At 41.9% G+C, this 14,094-nt stretch overlaps 2 protein-coding genes across 2 annotated transcripts in view; both read right to left on the bottom strand.

The window, feature by feature from the left end:
- Positions 1-2,508, bottom strand: part of LOC124058101 (serine-rich adhesin for platelets-like) — a 26,585-nt gene extending 24,077 nt beyond the window's left edge. Inside the window, exon 1 of the mRNA XM_046386975.1 lies at positions 1,828-2,508. Within this exon, the coding sequence (XP_046242931.1) occupies positions 1,828-2,245 (418 nt within the window). The 5' untranslated portion in view covers positions 2,246-2,508. The remainder of the gene's footprint in view (positions 1-1,827) is intronic.
- LOC124057652 (aggrecan core protein-like) lies at positions 2,289-14,094 on the bottom strand. The gene is made up of 8 exons (XM_046386121.1): positions 13,428-14,094; positions 11,855-11,918; positions 10,117-10,500; positions 8,877-9,051; positions 8,593-8,720; positions 6,096-6,389; positions 2,467-3,099; positions 2,289-2,350 (listed from the first exon to the last, which is right to left on the bottom strand). The coding sequence occupies exons 2-8, from the start codon at positions 11,916-11,918 to the stop codon at positions 2,289-2,291; spliced, it is 1,740 nt and encodes a 579-aa protein (XP_046242077.1). The 5' UTR covers positions 13,428-14,094.

The raw sequence follows: 14,094 nt of genomic DNA, 5'->3' as shown, positions 1-14,094 counted from the left end.
CCAATGCAGACTTCATACTCACATAATTCATTTCATCAGAGTTAGAGGGCTATTCCCCCACCTGAGTCACTGTAAGCCTGTTGTACACTGCCTTTTGTTATTAAATCATTTGTTTTGCATACATTGCCTGCACTCTGCCTGTACAAACTGTATGGGGCAAATAAATACTATAAACACTTTGTGACCAGTAAATGTAACTGTCTTCCATTAATCAGAGACACATGGCACTTTTTTAGCATTCTGATATAGTGCAATTTCTTATCCTGCAGCCAGACAACACACATCTCTGTGCGCCACAATATTTTTCCCAAGCTTTTCCCACACAACCAGGGAAGGCAGAAAGAGTCTTCGACTGTCTCAGCTGAAGCAGAGGTAAAAGAGGCTGTAATAACTTGTTTGGGTCAGGCAGACTCCAGCTGTCCTTGCAGAGAGGGGAGACTTTGTGCTAGCAATGACCTCATCTCCTGTGCTAGTGTCCAGTCTATGAAGACAGGCATCTGTGCTTACTCAGGTAGACTGCCAAATCTGTTACTGCCAGGCTGCCTGTCAGTAAGCTGGTACATGCTCACACAAGGAGAGAAATACTGCAAATGCATAGTAATTTACAGTACAAATACAACCAAGGCATAAAGACGCAAACCTTGTATATCTACCTTAGTCAAATACAGCACTGTACATGCACATACAACCATAAAGATTATGTACAAAGTACAGATTATTACCTAATGCGTGCTCTTGGAAACTAAACTCAACACACTGCATAAAATGTGAAAGTTTCTCTCCGGCAGGTTTCACACCTACCGCAAAGCCAGACCAAAGTCGATAAACTGCCAAATGACCAGTTTGTTCACTTGTGTGCTTTCCAGATCACCAGACCCCTTTTCTCCACAAGAGCACCTCCTCAGGGAGCCCAGCTCACATGTGAGAACAAATTAAAGCAGTAAAAAATGATGCAGCTGCTATTTGCATGTGAGATCATGTGCTGTCGACCTGAAGTCATGGCCTGAATATGTATTTCAAATAATTTATATAAAAAGCAGAAACACTTGCCTGAAGGAAAGAAATAAGTTTCTCCAACATGATAATGGGTTTACAACCACATTTTATTTATGATATGATCCTGATCCCACTGTCTCTCTCTCTCTCTCTTCCTCTCTTGTCATTTCCTCATGACTTTTCCCCCCTTTCTGTCCCTCTCTCTTTCCCACCTTCTCTCTCTTGTCAATGTCAAAATCATTATCAGGACATCTGCTCAGCTGGACTGACTGAGGAGGTCCTAAGGCTAAGCAGTCTTTCAGCAGCCATCCACACTGAGAACATACACAAACATGAGCCTGAGGGAACAGGAAAACAAAACACTTCAACTTGGTTTATCACAGAAGAACTTCAAATTGACTCGCCGTGCAAACAGGAATACTAGGACACTGTGTCTTTTGTATATTAGATTAACATTACCACAATTATTACAGTGAGTCTTTCCACCTTAACTATACTTTAAATGCTTTAGGAACACTCATTAAAAAATGATGATAAAAAAAAATGATACTTTAAGTCTTCAATTTGAACTGGCAGGGCAGCATCAGCATTCATTGCCTATTCTGTGTTCACGTGACCTAAGTGTTCTCCCGCTACTTAACATTCTCACTGGAGCGAGAATCAGATTCTCCCTCCCTCTTTACTTCAGGACTATGGACAGCACAGTGTCCCCCAACTCCCAGCAACAGTAGCACAACAAATCTGAATTATGTTTAAATGAGAATCATCTGCACTGAACTCAAATATGTCAAAAGACATTTGTAAGGTTTAAGGTATTTTTGCATGTCTTACCTGTTTCATTCTGCATCACAGGGGTCACTTGGATGAACTGTTTGTCAGTGACCACTGCACCAGGAGTGCTGGTAGCGTCAGCCACAGCTGAAGCTCTGGAAGTGGATGTAAAGAACTCTGTGCCAATTTCTGTTGCTGTGTCGTCCTCGGTCAGGGTGTCACCACTGTGCTCTTGCAATTGACTAGTAGACTCATCAAAGACATGAACACCTGTTGACGATGTCACATCTTCGTCAGATGTTCCACTATCAATCAGGATGGCGGAGGTTGTTGCAGCTGCAGATGTGGTCTCTTCCTTCAAGATGGGTGTTTCTACATTTCGCACCTGAGGTGTGGCTTGTGTTGCAGTGCTGGTAGCCTCTGGTAGTCCTGTGGTAGTGGCAATCTCCACCTCACTGCTGGGTTGGGTGTTACACATAAAGGTGGTGTCAGTGGGAATGGTTGACGTTTCATCGGTAATACTAGTGCTGTCTGATGGGCCAATCGAGAGCTCCTGTTGGTAGGGCGGAGTAGGTGGCAGTGCCTCAACCCCGAAATCAGTATCAATCTCATCATCGATGTTATAGTCGGGGAATGATGTTATTGAATCAAGTCCAGTGGTTGAGGGTGTTGATTCCGATGAGCTCAAGACTTCCTCACTGGTCAGTTCAGTTGATTCTGTTGGAGTGTCCGTGAGGTCAGAGGTCATTGCTGTGGCGATCCCAGAGCTCAGAATAGCTTCCTCAGTCTTCCCCTCAGCAAACATGGGCTCTGTGATGAGAGAGGCATCTGGTATGGGGACATCAGGTTGGATTGTGTTGATCTCAATTACTGAGTGATCATCTGGCTCCTCAAAGGGCACTCGCTCTGTGGAATCTGTGCTTTCTGTTGTGCTTTGGGGTGCTGGGAATGTGTCTCCACGTTGGGGACCAAATTCCACATCAGTTACATTTTCACTAACAAAGTCATCAACGTTAAAGTCTATTACATTATCAGTGTCCTCATGTTCGTCTTGGATGGTGAGTGCGACTGTGGTGATTAACTCTTCTTCTTGGCCTTTTGGAGTAGGTTGAGGTGGAGCCATACTGGCAGAGAACATGTATGGAGGGTCTGTAGGAATTGATGAGTCTGTAGACTCTTCTACCTCTGATACCTCAGTTTTAGATGCTATGGAAAGTGTAGGGGTGCTAATCTCCATTAAGGGGGTGGAGGTAGTGGAGCTGATGGTGGTAGTGATGATTTCAAGCACAGACACATCCACAAAGGAAGCATGGTTCATGACCTCTCTCCTTCCTAAGAAACACACATAAGCACATCACAAATTACAAAAGAAAAAATTACAAAAATCATACTTTTAAAGATAAAACAAAGTTGTCATAGAACGTTGAAACAAACCTTGGAAATTCGTGATGTGTAAAACAGATCATATTGCATTTTTACTATACAGTTACTATAAAATATGTGAATCAGGCAGCTGGTCAAACAGTCTGAGTCAAAGAGCAGTCAATATAGCACAGCTGCACTTACAGTGCAACACTTATCATCTAAGTACCCAAAGTTAAAAGTTTCCTAGAAACCTTAGCGTGAAGGACTTCCTCTCACTGTGTTGTTTATAATCTGCACTAATATTATTTTCACTCAATGTTCTCAAAGTGGAACTAATGCTAAGTATGGAACAGTGTTTTTATCTGCACTAGAATTGTTGGCAAATAACCTCAGTTATGTTAAGTTATCAGTGAGGCCAATAACATCATGCTGATTTTCCATTTAATACTCTCCTGTTGTACCTGATGAAAATGGAGTTGTCAGCTCATGGCAGATGAGGTCATTTTGTTCTATTTTCCTGTGGAAAACCAAGTGCACTTTGTTTCTCTAAACATTTCCTGGTCTGCCTGAAAGGATTCACATGAGTATAACAGACGAATTAAACAGCATATAAACTTTAAGGAATCTAGTGTTGTGGGTTTCACAGAGTTGTCCTGATTATTATTGTCTTCTCTTGCACTCTTTGCACTGTCCCTCCTTTGACAACTTGTCTGAGTGTTTTGTTCTTATATTTTGTCCTGTCACTGAGCATCTTTTCATCCCTCGGTAATGTTCTTTAAATGCACCCTAATTAACTTGTCTACTTATTTTTAAGGTTTGATTAATGAGTAAACCCCTTAGTTCCCAGCCCCTTTGTCTTCCTGAGCTCTCTCATGTCCTCAAGCCCATAAAAAGCAGTGTTACAGCTTTAGAAAGCCTTCCTCGCTGGCGCAGACAGATTGTGTAAAGCCAGCTGTTGACCATTACGTATTAGCCCCCTTTCTACATGAAACTAACTGTGATGTAAAGTGCAAGGCACGTTTTTCCCTAACAGGAAAACTAGGGCCTGTTCTCAGGAGGTGTGCATTATCTCACTGATGTGTTTGAGTTGCTGTTGCTGTTACAGAGGCCTTTGTTTTCTTCAGGCCAATCCAGAGACCAATCAGAAACCAATTACCCCCCTTTTCTCTCTGCATCGGGCTGTGTTTTCCGTGTCTCTCTGTGTAGTCTAACTGAAGTAGGTTTACATAATATTTAATTTGAGATATTGTTGGGAGTAGGAAAGCAGGAAATGGTGAAATGAGGCCCATCAAATAAGGGTACTTGAAAGGCACTTAGAATGAGGCGTAAATACAACAGGACTCAGGGAGATGACATGGAATACACAGAGCAGGAGGTGAGGGTGGCCTGTTTGTGTGCCCTCTGAACTCCATGGGGACTTATCACCGCGAGAGTTAGCATAGCTCAGGGGCAGTAAATGGCCAGGCCTTATCTGTCCAACCTCTTATTTGTAAAGATGGAAAGGCCAGGTCAGGGGTCACCAAGGATGACTGAATTTAGAAGTCCAGCAGTAGCTTTGTCCATTATCCAAACGTCTGCTCTGATAAGTACAAGTGAGAATGACAGAGGGCAAACTCTGACAGCGGAAATGAGACGAGAAAGGCGAAAAGGGGGTTAGATAGTGCAACTAAAAGGGCTGACAGGTGTGGTATTAGTTACTTTTGCTGCCTCTCCGAATGGTGTTTATCATCTGTCATTTGGCTTCGCCCTGGGGATACTGATTAGTTAAGAACACTCACATTTTGAGGGATTAGCCTAATTCTGCTAACTTCCAGTGAACCATTAAGTGTCAAGTTTTATACATAGCTATGTTTGTCTGCCTTCGCACGTGACAGCTGATGAATATCCAGCACCATGGCTACTCAGATTTATTTTGAATCTGTTATGATTGTTGTCTAAAATGATGATAAAACTCTGAACAGCACACAAGTAGATAAACTGTCCTAGTTTGTTTCACGTCATCAATGAGGATGTATAAGGATAAAGCTTTCATTAGCCCAGCTGGAAGTAATAAAGATAAAAAAGATACCGACAGTTCACAAACTCTCAACCAAACAATATGTCATTAATCACTCCATGAGAATAAGAACTGCCCCGTTCAAGGCTTTTAAAGTAACTGGAGGTTGGTGGTATGCACCTTTAAGGTTGGTTTGCATTTGGTCAATAAACACATTGAAGAAGAAGAACGAGAAGAATAAACGCAGCACGCTCTTGTACTCATTACATCAAACTGCTGCACACGGGTAGAGCAAGTAGTCGCTCTCAAGCAGACTAAAAAGCCAAACATGTCATCATCAATGGACGATTTTTTTATGTATATACTTTCAGAGAATCTATGTTGTAGCTTTTCTGAAGTTATCTTCATCATCCATGAGAGGCAAGCAATTATCAGTTATCAGCAATGGCTGAAAGAATTTACTTTCCCTTTGGATAAATTTGTTGCCCCAGAAATCGGCAGGAAACCAAAATGTGAGACAGTGAGGTCAACTGGACACTGCAATCTGTATGACTAGTCCAGCACATAAGAAAATGACAAATCATTCCTCCTTTTGCTCATGTTATTGTCGACCATGAGACTATACAATCATAAAGCAAGAAACAGACAGCGAACAGAACAATGGACAAAAGATGAGACGGGTTGTAAACATGTTCAAATGTTGGTCTGGTTCAGATGTGGGAATGTGTACAGTGGTGCAAAGAAGCAGAAAATCAAAGGGTGGGGAAGCACAGGCGAATAGGAGATGAGATCATAGTTCCTCACAGCCCAGGCCTGGTTTTGACAGGGGCAGTCTGTGCCTTCAGTCACTGTCTGCCACTGTCTAAACCAAACCCTAAAACATATACACCACATGATCACCATATCACTCCACAACATTCTGTAAACAAACTAAATGCTAAAAACAAGATCTTGTGAGTGGCTTTACCTTTAAAACAGTAAGCTCCGAGCTTATTAGTCGGTTCTGGAAAGCCAGTCTGGTTTCTGTAGCGGTACATGGTCCTGACGCCGACCAGGCCACCCCCACACTGCATTCTGGGTACCGCAACAGGGTGTCGAGCACTGCCGTCGGAGAGCCAGCCATAGTCACATCTGTCCAGACCAAGTCGCCAAGCGGCATGGAGCTGGCCAGGGGTCGCCAGAACAGCATTTCTCTTCTTGCACTCTTTACTGGCCTCTTCAAAAGTCATCTTGTGGGTTACAGGAGCATAATACACTTCGCCTGAAATCAAGATGGCAAAATGCAACAAAGTCATGGCAAAAAGCACTAACTTAAAGGCAGCATGGCAACAAATCATCAGTGATCATGGCAACAAAATTTGATTACTCTAAGCAGTCACCCAGGGCAGATGGTTTAATTCACTGTTTAACCAATTCCCTAAACTCTGGCAAGAATCGGTGCTCTATTATTAACAGATGGGAGGCCATTTCAGATTTCATTTTTTAAGTGATTTTTTCTGAAAACAGAACTAAGAAGCCTATCATTTTGGAGTAATCTCAAGCCACAGCTTTTTAGATCATTTTGACCTTTTAGAAGAGACATGGCCCAAAAACAGCTGACAAAAGTCACAGCTGCAGGGCACAGACCCAAATAATCTCCCACCGAGCATATTTAGGACAACAGTAGTTCATTCATTACATTAATCTGAGGTGGGATAGCAATGCAGACAATGTGCCTGGCCTGTCAATGAATGCATCTGTACTTCAAGACATTGGCTTTTCCCTCGGGGTGAGTGGACTAGATTACACCTTCCATGTTTCCTTCTTCTATGTCGTTTGTGTATGACTCTTACCTTCTGACAGGTCACAGCACTATGGCATTTATGAGCTATTGTCTACAGAAAGACTACAGAAAGGCAATATCTTAATTGAAACCAAACAACATTACAAGAGGGGACGATGCTGGTTACATGTTTTCAGTTAGTCTTAGGCGTAACGTTTCACATATTCCATGTTGGTTTCATCCACTTGATTTACAATGGCATTGAGATTATCCACCCAGAAATGTCATCCCTCTTAAAAGCAAACAAGAGTCATGAAATCCTCCACAAACACTTTCCACTATATAACTTCACTATTTTACGCGTTAATTTTATTACACATATTACACTCTTTAAAATGTATTGATAACTTCCAGTAAGTTACCTATAAGCACAAGCTTTATATTAGGAAAAACTAATTTCTCATGTATATCACAAATGCTTCTGGACTATGTGATTATAGTCTAATTTTAACTGTGAATCTTCAGTTTTATGCTTGATTTAAGGCTGTAGCCATCTCCATTCAATTTCAAAGCATGTAAAACCTCAACAGCCAAATATGTAGTTTCCTACAACATATAAAATTACAGAAAACTTAGATGACATTAATTAACATTATAATACTAATGACTATCTAGTGGTGGTCGACACTTTAAGTCACTTAACAGTATAACCGCAGTGTCCCCAGTTCAGTTCCAGTGGGAGACCTTTCATTGCATACCATCATCTCTCCCCTCTCTCTACTTAAAACTATCAAATGAAGGCAAAAATGCCAGACAAATTGTCGACTATGCCCACTTTTTACCACTAATTAATACACAAAATAATGATCGAACTACATACTCAGTAAATCAAAGCAATCTGAATGAGAACACACCTACACGTCAGTGAGGTCACTGGTGTGTGTATACTTTCCTGAGGAGACTTTAGCGCTAAGTGGAAGTAGTATGTGTATGTCCCTGGTGGCTGTGGGGTGGGGTGACCTTCCCTGGCTGACACCACTTTCTACATCTGTTCATAATACTAATATTACAAATGTCAAAATACTGACTGATTTCTTCATATTTACAACAGACTGTATCTTAAACATATATTTTGTGCTCTAGCAAGGCTGCACTGTATAAACCCCAGATAAGAGGAGCAACTACAGAGGGCTGACTGCAGTTTAGATGTGTCAAGAGGGATGTTAACACTCATAAAGTGCTGTGAGTGGAGTTTATTCCATCAGCAGTAACAGGCTGGGTAATGAACAGACAGAGAAAGACTGTTGGCTGAGAATTGAAGACCTCGCATCAGCAGTGCCAAAAACATTAAAAAAAACCCATTATCACATTTTTGTTGGCGACTTTTTCAAAAACCTCTATGGTGGAGAATGAATTTCGATTCCTGCTTTATTGTCAAATTATTAGGAGGTTTTCTATGACCCCAACTTCCTTTTTATAAAAAAGTTGTTTGGCCAAACAAAATATATTTATATAAGATCACAAACTGTCACCAGTGCAACATTCTAAGAACAACAATTAAGTGTATTTCCACAGTCATCTTATGTGTTGTGAAAGTAATTTGCTTGGCACTGTGATAATTTGGAGGTTCCATCCTTTCAGTGCCTCTAAACTACACCTCGTTACTTAGAACCAAAGAGGCCAAATTCTGTGGCTGACTTACCATCAAGTTTATCTACGTAACAGTATACATCATAGGTTTCCATGGGCTTCCTGGTCCCATATGACCTAATGCCAGGTTTAGTCTGTAGATTGCCATAGCAGCCCTGCCTTGGCTTTGTAATTGGGTATCTGTAAAGTCAGAGAAAACACAGAGCCATGATAACACATATGTCACACCATCTTACCAGGATGCGAAACCATTTTTCCTATCAATACAATCAAATATGAGTAGGAGTGTCATTTAACAGAAGTGACTTTACTGTATGGAATTAAAATGCAGCCAACCTCACTGTCTGGTCAGCAATCCAGCCGGCATCACATTGATCAAAGCCATCTTCATAGGCTGCTTTCAGTTGGTCATATGTAGCAATGGCTGCTCCAATATTTTGACAAGTTTGGACAGCCTTCTGATAGTCCAGAGTGTACCTGTTGGTGCTTGCCCGGTAGTGAAACACAACACCTGGCAAAAAATTGTAGAAAAAAAAAGATCATCATCAAAGTCTTGTATAGAAACATGAGCATAATGCTCTGGAATTCATCAGCATAATTTCAATGCTATAAATTATGGCAGATGTCTTATAATGCACATGCCATGCATAAAATAATTGAGTCTCTCAGCTTCTTTGGAAAGAAGGAACCTTGCAATAAACCAAGAGGATAAGCAAAACAGTCTACAGTTCGCCGCAAATGAACAAGATAACTGCAGATGATGACATGTCCCTGAAATCTCCATATTTGTGGACAGCGAACAGTCGCGAAAGATATGATTGATAGTCCTAATTAACATTGCACATGGTTGGAAAAAAAAGGCAGAGCAGATTGCAAACTGTGAAAACCAAAACTATCCCAGTATCCCCCCACCCATGTTTTCTACATCCCAAAAACATGAGTTATATCTCTAGAATGCTTCTCAAGTGAGAACATGTAGAATGTACATAATGACACTAGGAAAAGAGGGATCCCCCCTTCACGTTACGATAACTTTTGGCTTTTGGCTCAGATGTCCTGCTGTTATGATGAAGTATTGAAATTTAGCTGTGTAAGTTTGCTGAGGTATATTGCTCAGAGAAGGCAAAGTAAGCACACTTTGTAACACCCACTGACAGTCCTGCCAAGACAAGGTGGCACCCAAAAGACTAGGATGGGTGAGTTATAACAGTTCTTGTTCTGCCCTTACCAACGTGTTGAGTACCATCTGAGTTATGACTGTGATGGCTGATTGGGTCATGCAGAGAAACAACGGCATTAAAACATCGCTGTACTTGATATAGACAGGAACCCAATTTCTCATTTGACTTTTTTAAGAGTGTGTCGCCTTTAAACTAAGAACAAGTTTAACTACTGGGTAGCTGCTGCCATCAAAGTGAGCGAAGGGGAGCCTCATACAGTTACAATTCTCTCATCACTTCTATTACACTTCACTGTTATTAAGCCCTTGCAGGAACCTCCCTCTACATTCAGAGAGCATCTCGGGAAAGCATTGTGTGTGATGTGTGAAGTGGCAAAGATATCTCAAATCTCTCACCGTTGACATCGAGGTTAACTGTATCCTGGGTGTCCTCAATGCCATACATGACCTCACAACGGTAAGTGCCGGCGTCACTGGCACGCAGCTTGACCATTGTCAATGAGGCGTCGCCTACATCCTCAGGGTGACTGGGCACCGATACACGGTTTCTGTAGCTGGATCCTATCTTGATGACCCCATTTTGTGCCACCAGAACTGTGGATTCTACTTCTCCATCAATTTTGGTCCATTTGATTCGCAAGTAATCTCTGCTATAAATGGCTGTTCCATTGGGATTGATGACTGGTGCTGAGGTCGGGATGGTGGAGAAGAAGCAAGGAAGATTTACCTTGCCGGAAAGGGACCCAGTGATCGGTCTGATAATCGATAATGCACTGGAGGCTGAAAGGCAAAAGCAAAAGGGTTAAATGCATTTTCAATTCATGTTAATTCAATTATTACTGTATTTTTATTTTTTTATTATTATTTTTATTATGTTATTTTTTTTACTACTCTTTGTTTTCTTCACATTTTTCTCTTCTGTCTCTTCTGTTTACTCTCATTCTAACAGATGCAAGTAAACACTATGAACTGCCCGACTCATTTACATCAACGGGGTGTGACAACTACACCCAGCCTAATAAAAAACAACATGCATCATGGCCTGAAAATCGCTTTTGGAAAGTCAAACCTCATCCTTAAAATGATGGGTGTGGGAACACATTTATGCCTGTAGTGTGTGTGCAGCATGTTTGTAAGAACTGTGCATGTTAGCTTTCCTTCGTAAATAACCCCACCTTCACATGGCAATTACGTGCCTGATGGTGACAGGTAAACCCATACAAAAAGCAGTGAGCTCAGCGTGCTGCACATGGGACAAGGTTAAACATCTCCCTTCTCATGACTCTTTTCTCAGCTGAAAACTTACTTTACTTTAAACCTTCCATACAAAACTGCATTCTGCGGCAGCCATATAAACATTTTCGCTACTGTTTAACAAAGACGAGGTTAACAGTTGCCCCCCTGCTCTGAGGTCTGGCCACAGCTGAGGCTCTTGACTGTACCTCAGTCTCACTGTACTTCTATGTGATGAAGCAAAGCAAAGGGGGGTGTCAGACAGGAAGCCAGACACAAATGAATGGCAACATACTGAATCACACTGTGGAGAGGAAGCAGATTTGCCTTTTATTTTTCTTTTTGGGGGGAGAGGGGGGCTTCACAGGGAACAATGTGGGGAATGTTCTGGAAACAGTGGTGGGACAGCCCCCAAGGCATGAGTGTGTGTGCTTTAACAGAGGGCCTAATTAGGATGAGGGGTGAAACCAGCTGTTATTTCCAGACTGGTAGTCCAGTCTAATTGAAAGGTGTCCATCCATACCCAGAGATAAGACCATGGACTCAGAACCAGAAGAGCCAGGGGGGCCGAAGGGGCCCAAGATACAAACCCCAGTGGACAAAACTCTCACCTTCCCCACTGACTAAATGGTCACAGGTTTCACAAGAAGAAGATCAGAGGGGGCTAATCAGCTGAATATGACCATATCAAATGACTTTACATTTGGTGCCACACACACTAGTGGACAGATGAAGAAAGGGAGACGGGGAGTGGGGGGGGGAGAAGTAAGAAGATGAAAAGCAGAGAGGGCAGGGAGGGAGGGAAAGAGGAGTGACTGGGAACCAGAATGAGAGAGAGAGAGAGAGAGAGAGAGAGAGAGACAGAGAGAGAGGAAGAAGCATTCACTCATTCAAAACTTACCTGTTGCAGTCACAGCATCACAGAGACAACATAACCAGAGGATGTGCTTTATATTTAGTATCATCTGTTGGAAAAAAATGAAAAGGTGCATCAGGAAACAACTCATACAAAGTCTTCATGTTTTATCTTGTTTCTTTGTTTTTTTTAATTGCATCCACAGTGAGAAGTAAGTTTGGTTTGTTATACCAGACACCCTGAATCAGAATCTGCTTCTTTTTCAGCATGCACAGGTTTCAGAAAAATTCAATTAATTCATTCAAAAATCATTTTAGTGCAGCCTACAATCTGTATTACATAGAATTTTACCACTGTAGATAAACTTTCATTGCTTTTTTATGTAGAAAATAATGATTTTCATTATATTAACACTTTGAGAAGTCCTTGAGCACAAGAGACATGACATTTCCCTGACACATGTCACATCAGAGCTGGGATAGGCTCCAGTTCCCCCGCGACCCTGACGGATAAGCGGTATAGAAAATGGATGGATGGATGTCACATCAGGTGGCAGAATATTTTTCTTTAATTGTTCGTATTATAAAGACGATTTGGAGGCAGAAATAAAATTTAATGACCCAGACTCATGTTTAAGTGAATTCGTGGGTGGCGAGGCTGAAAGGTTGGAGTTTCTCAAACTGCAGAGCTGTTGGGGACAGAAGCCCGCCGACCTCACTTCCACCACACTGTGTAAACACAAGTGGTGGGTCGCGTGGGTAGGAGCTGCTCTATAAAAACGAGACAATCACTATATAATGGTAATAACAAGCGGCCATCATCTAAAATATGCCTGGACGGGTTATGATTCAGACTTAATGCCAGCATTGTCTCAAGTCCATCCCGAGTCGACGGATCCGCCCTAATGGAAAGTAGATGAAATAAGACTTTGGGCAAGACGGTAAGAGAAAGTCCAGCACTGATAAAGTTACATCTCCAGCCACATATTTGCTGTTGTTGTTTTTTTTTTTTATGATCAAATACATATTTTTAGAATGATGCGCGTGAAGTACGGACAGTCACGGTAAGATTTCCAAGAAATCGAGAAAACTTCACTGAAATAACGATCAGCATTGAAGCATCACAAAGGCGTTTCATAGATAGCAGATTTTCGGATCCAGTGGACCGTTACTTGCCGTAATTAAAGAAAAAATCTGCTTCTGGGAGATGAAACTGAAATTCCTTTCGGTTTTGCGACCGAAACACCTGTTGCTTGAGGATGCGCCGCAAAAATCGTGAAAGGATATCATGGAACTGATCATACTAATCTGAAATTATAAACCGTGATTAAAAAATGGACGGATGACCAGTCCCAAGTACAGATTTGTACTTGCCTCACTCAGTAGCTGGACACAACAGGTTAGGTAGGTTATCTGAGGACAACATGGCATCACTGGGCGCTTTCGTGTTAAATCATTTGTAGACTGAAGTTAACTTTAGTGGGTTGGTTGTCTCATTTGAAAGTAAATCTTACATATTGAGAAAATAAGAGGGCAGTTCCATTAATAGCCAATTCTCTAGTTTACAGCAACAGTCTTAATTCATAGTCAGTTCAAACAAATAACAGAAAAATACTTACGTTTAAATGTATTTTATTCCATAAAATGCACAAATATCGATATGTGTCCTTAAATCCAGTTAGTCCCCGCGCGTAACATGCGTGCGTAAAAAGTGCCCAAGTAAGTCCACTCCAAATCGGCGCAGCAGCACTGATCTCCTGGTGCGCCTTTCTCTTTTCCTTGATGCTCCAGAGTTGCAGAGTCCCACTCCGGAATGATCCAGGTTCTGAACGGCGCGACAGAAACCGTGAAGTGCTGGCAAGCAACAAGTTCAATTTTGCCTAACGCACACTGTTATTTCGTCACGGTTAGAGAGGAGGGGCAGTGCCCATCCAAAAAAGTGAATGAGATACCTTGGGGAGGAGGGCAGAACGAGCTTAATTTGGCCCTTTGTGTGAGAGGCGGATTCTCATCCAATCAAACTGTTCCGAAATCACGCGGATCGTGCAGGTAACACATGTGTCATTTCAGAAAGTGCGCTTCCTCACAGAAGGCCAAATCTGATGATTTCACAGCCTGCAGAAAATCAATCAAACAAAAAACAAATCATGCTGAATTCAAACGCTGACTATTGTGTCATGTTTATACCGCTTGTGATATATAATCAACTACGTCTGACACTTAGGACGATGCCCTGCGTATAGCGCACCAGACATACTCAAGGCTGCCCAGTGGAAACGGGCGGTG

Source organism: Scatophagus argus, chromosome 4 (genome assembly GCF_020382885.2).
Source record: "Scatophagus argus isolate fScaArg1 chromosome 4, fScaArg1.pri, whole genome shotgun sequence".
Classification (NCBI taxonomy): Eukaryota; Metazoa; Chordata; class Actinopteri; family Scatophagidae; genus Scatophagus; species Scatophagus argus.
This window is presented reverse-complemented; position numbering and strand designations above follow the sequence as displayed.

Coding starts and splice junctions, on each gene's coding strand:
- LOC124057652 (XM_046386121.1), bottom strand. CDS start 11,918: ATGATACTAAATATAAAGCACATCCTCTGGTTATGTTGTCTCTGTGAT. Junction 3,100..6,095: donor CGGAGCTTACTGTTTTAAAG/GTAAAGCCACTC, acceptor TGTGTTTCTTAG/GAAGGAGAGAGGTCATGAAC. Junction 2,351..2,466: donor AGAATCAACTGAACTGACCA/GTGAGGAAGTCT, acceptor TTCGGGGTTGAG/GCACTGCCACCTACTCCGCC.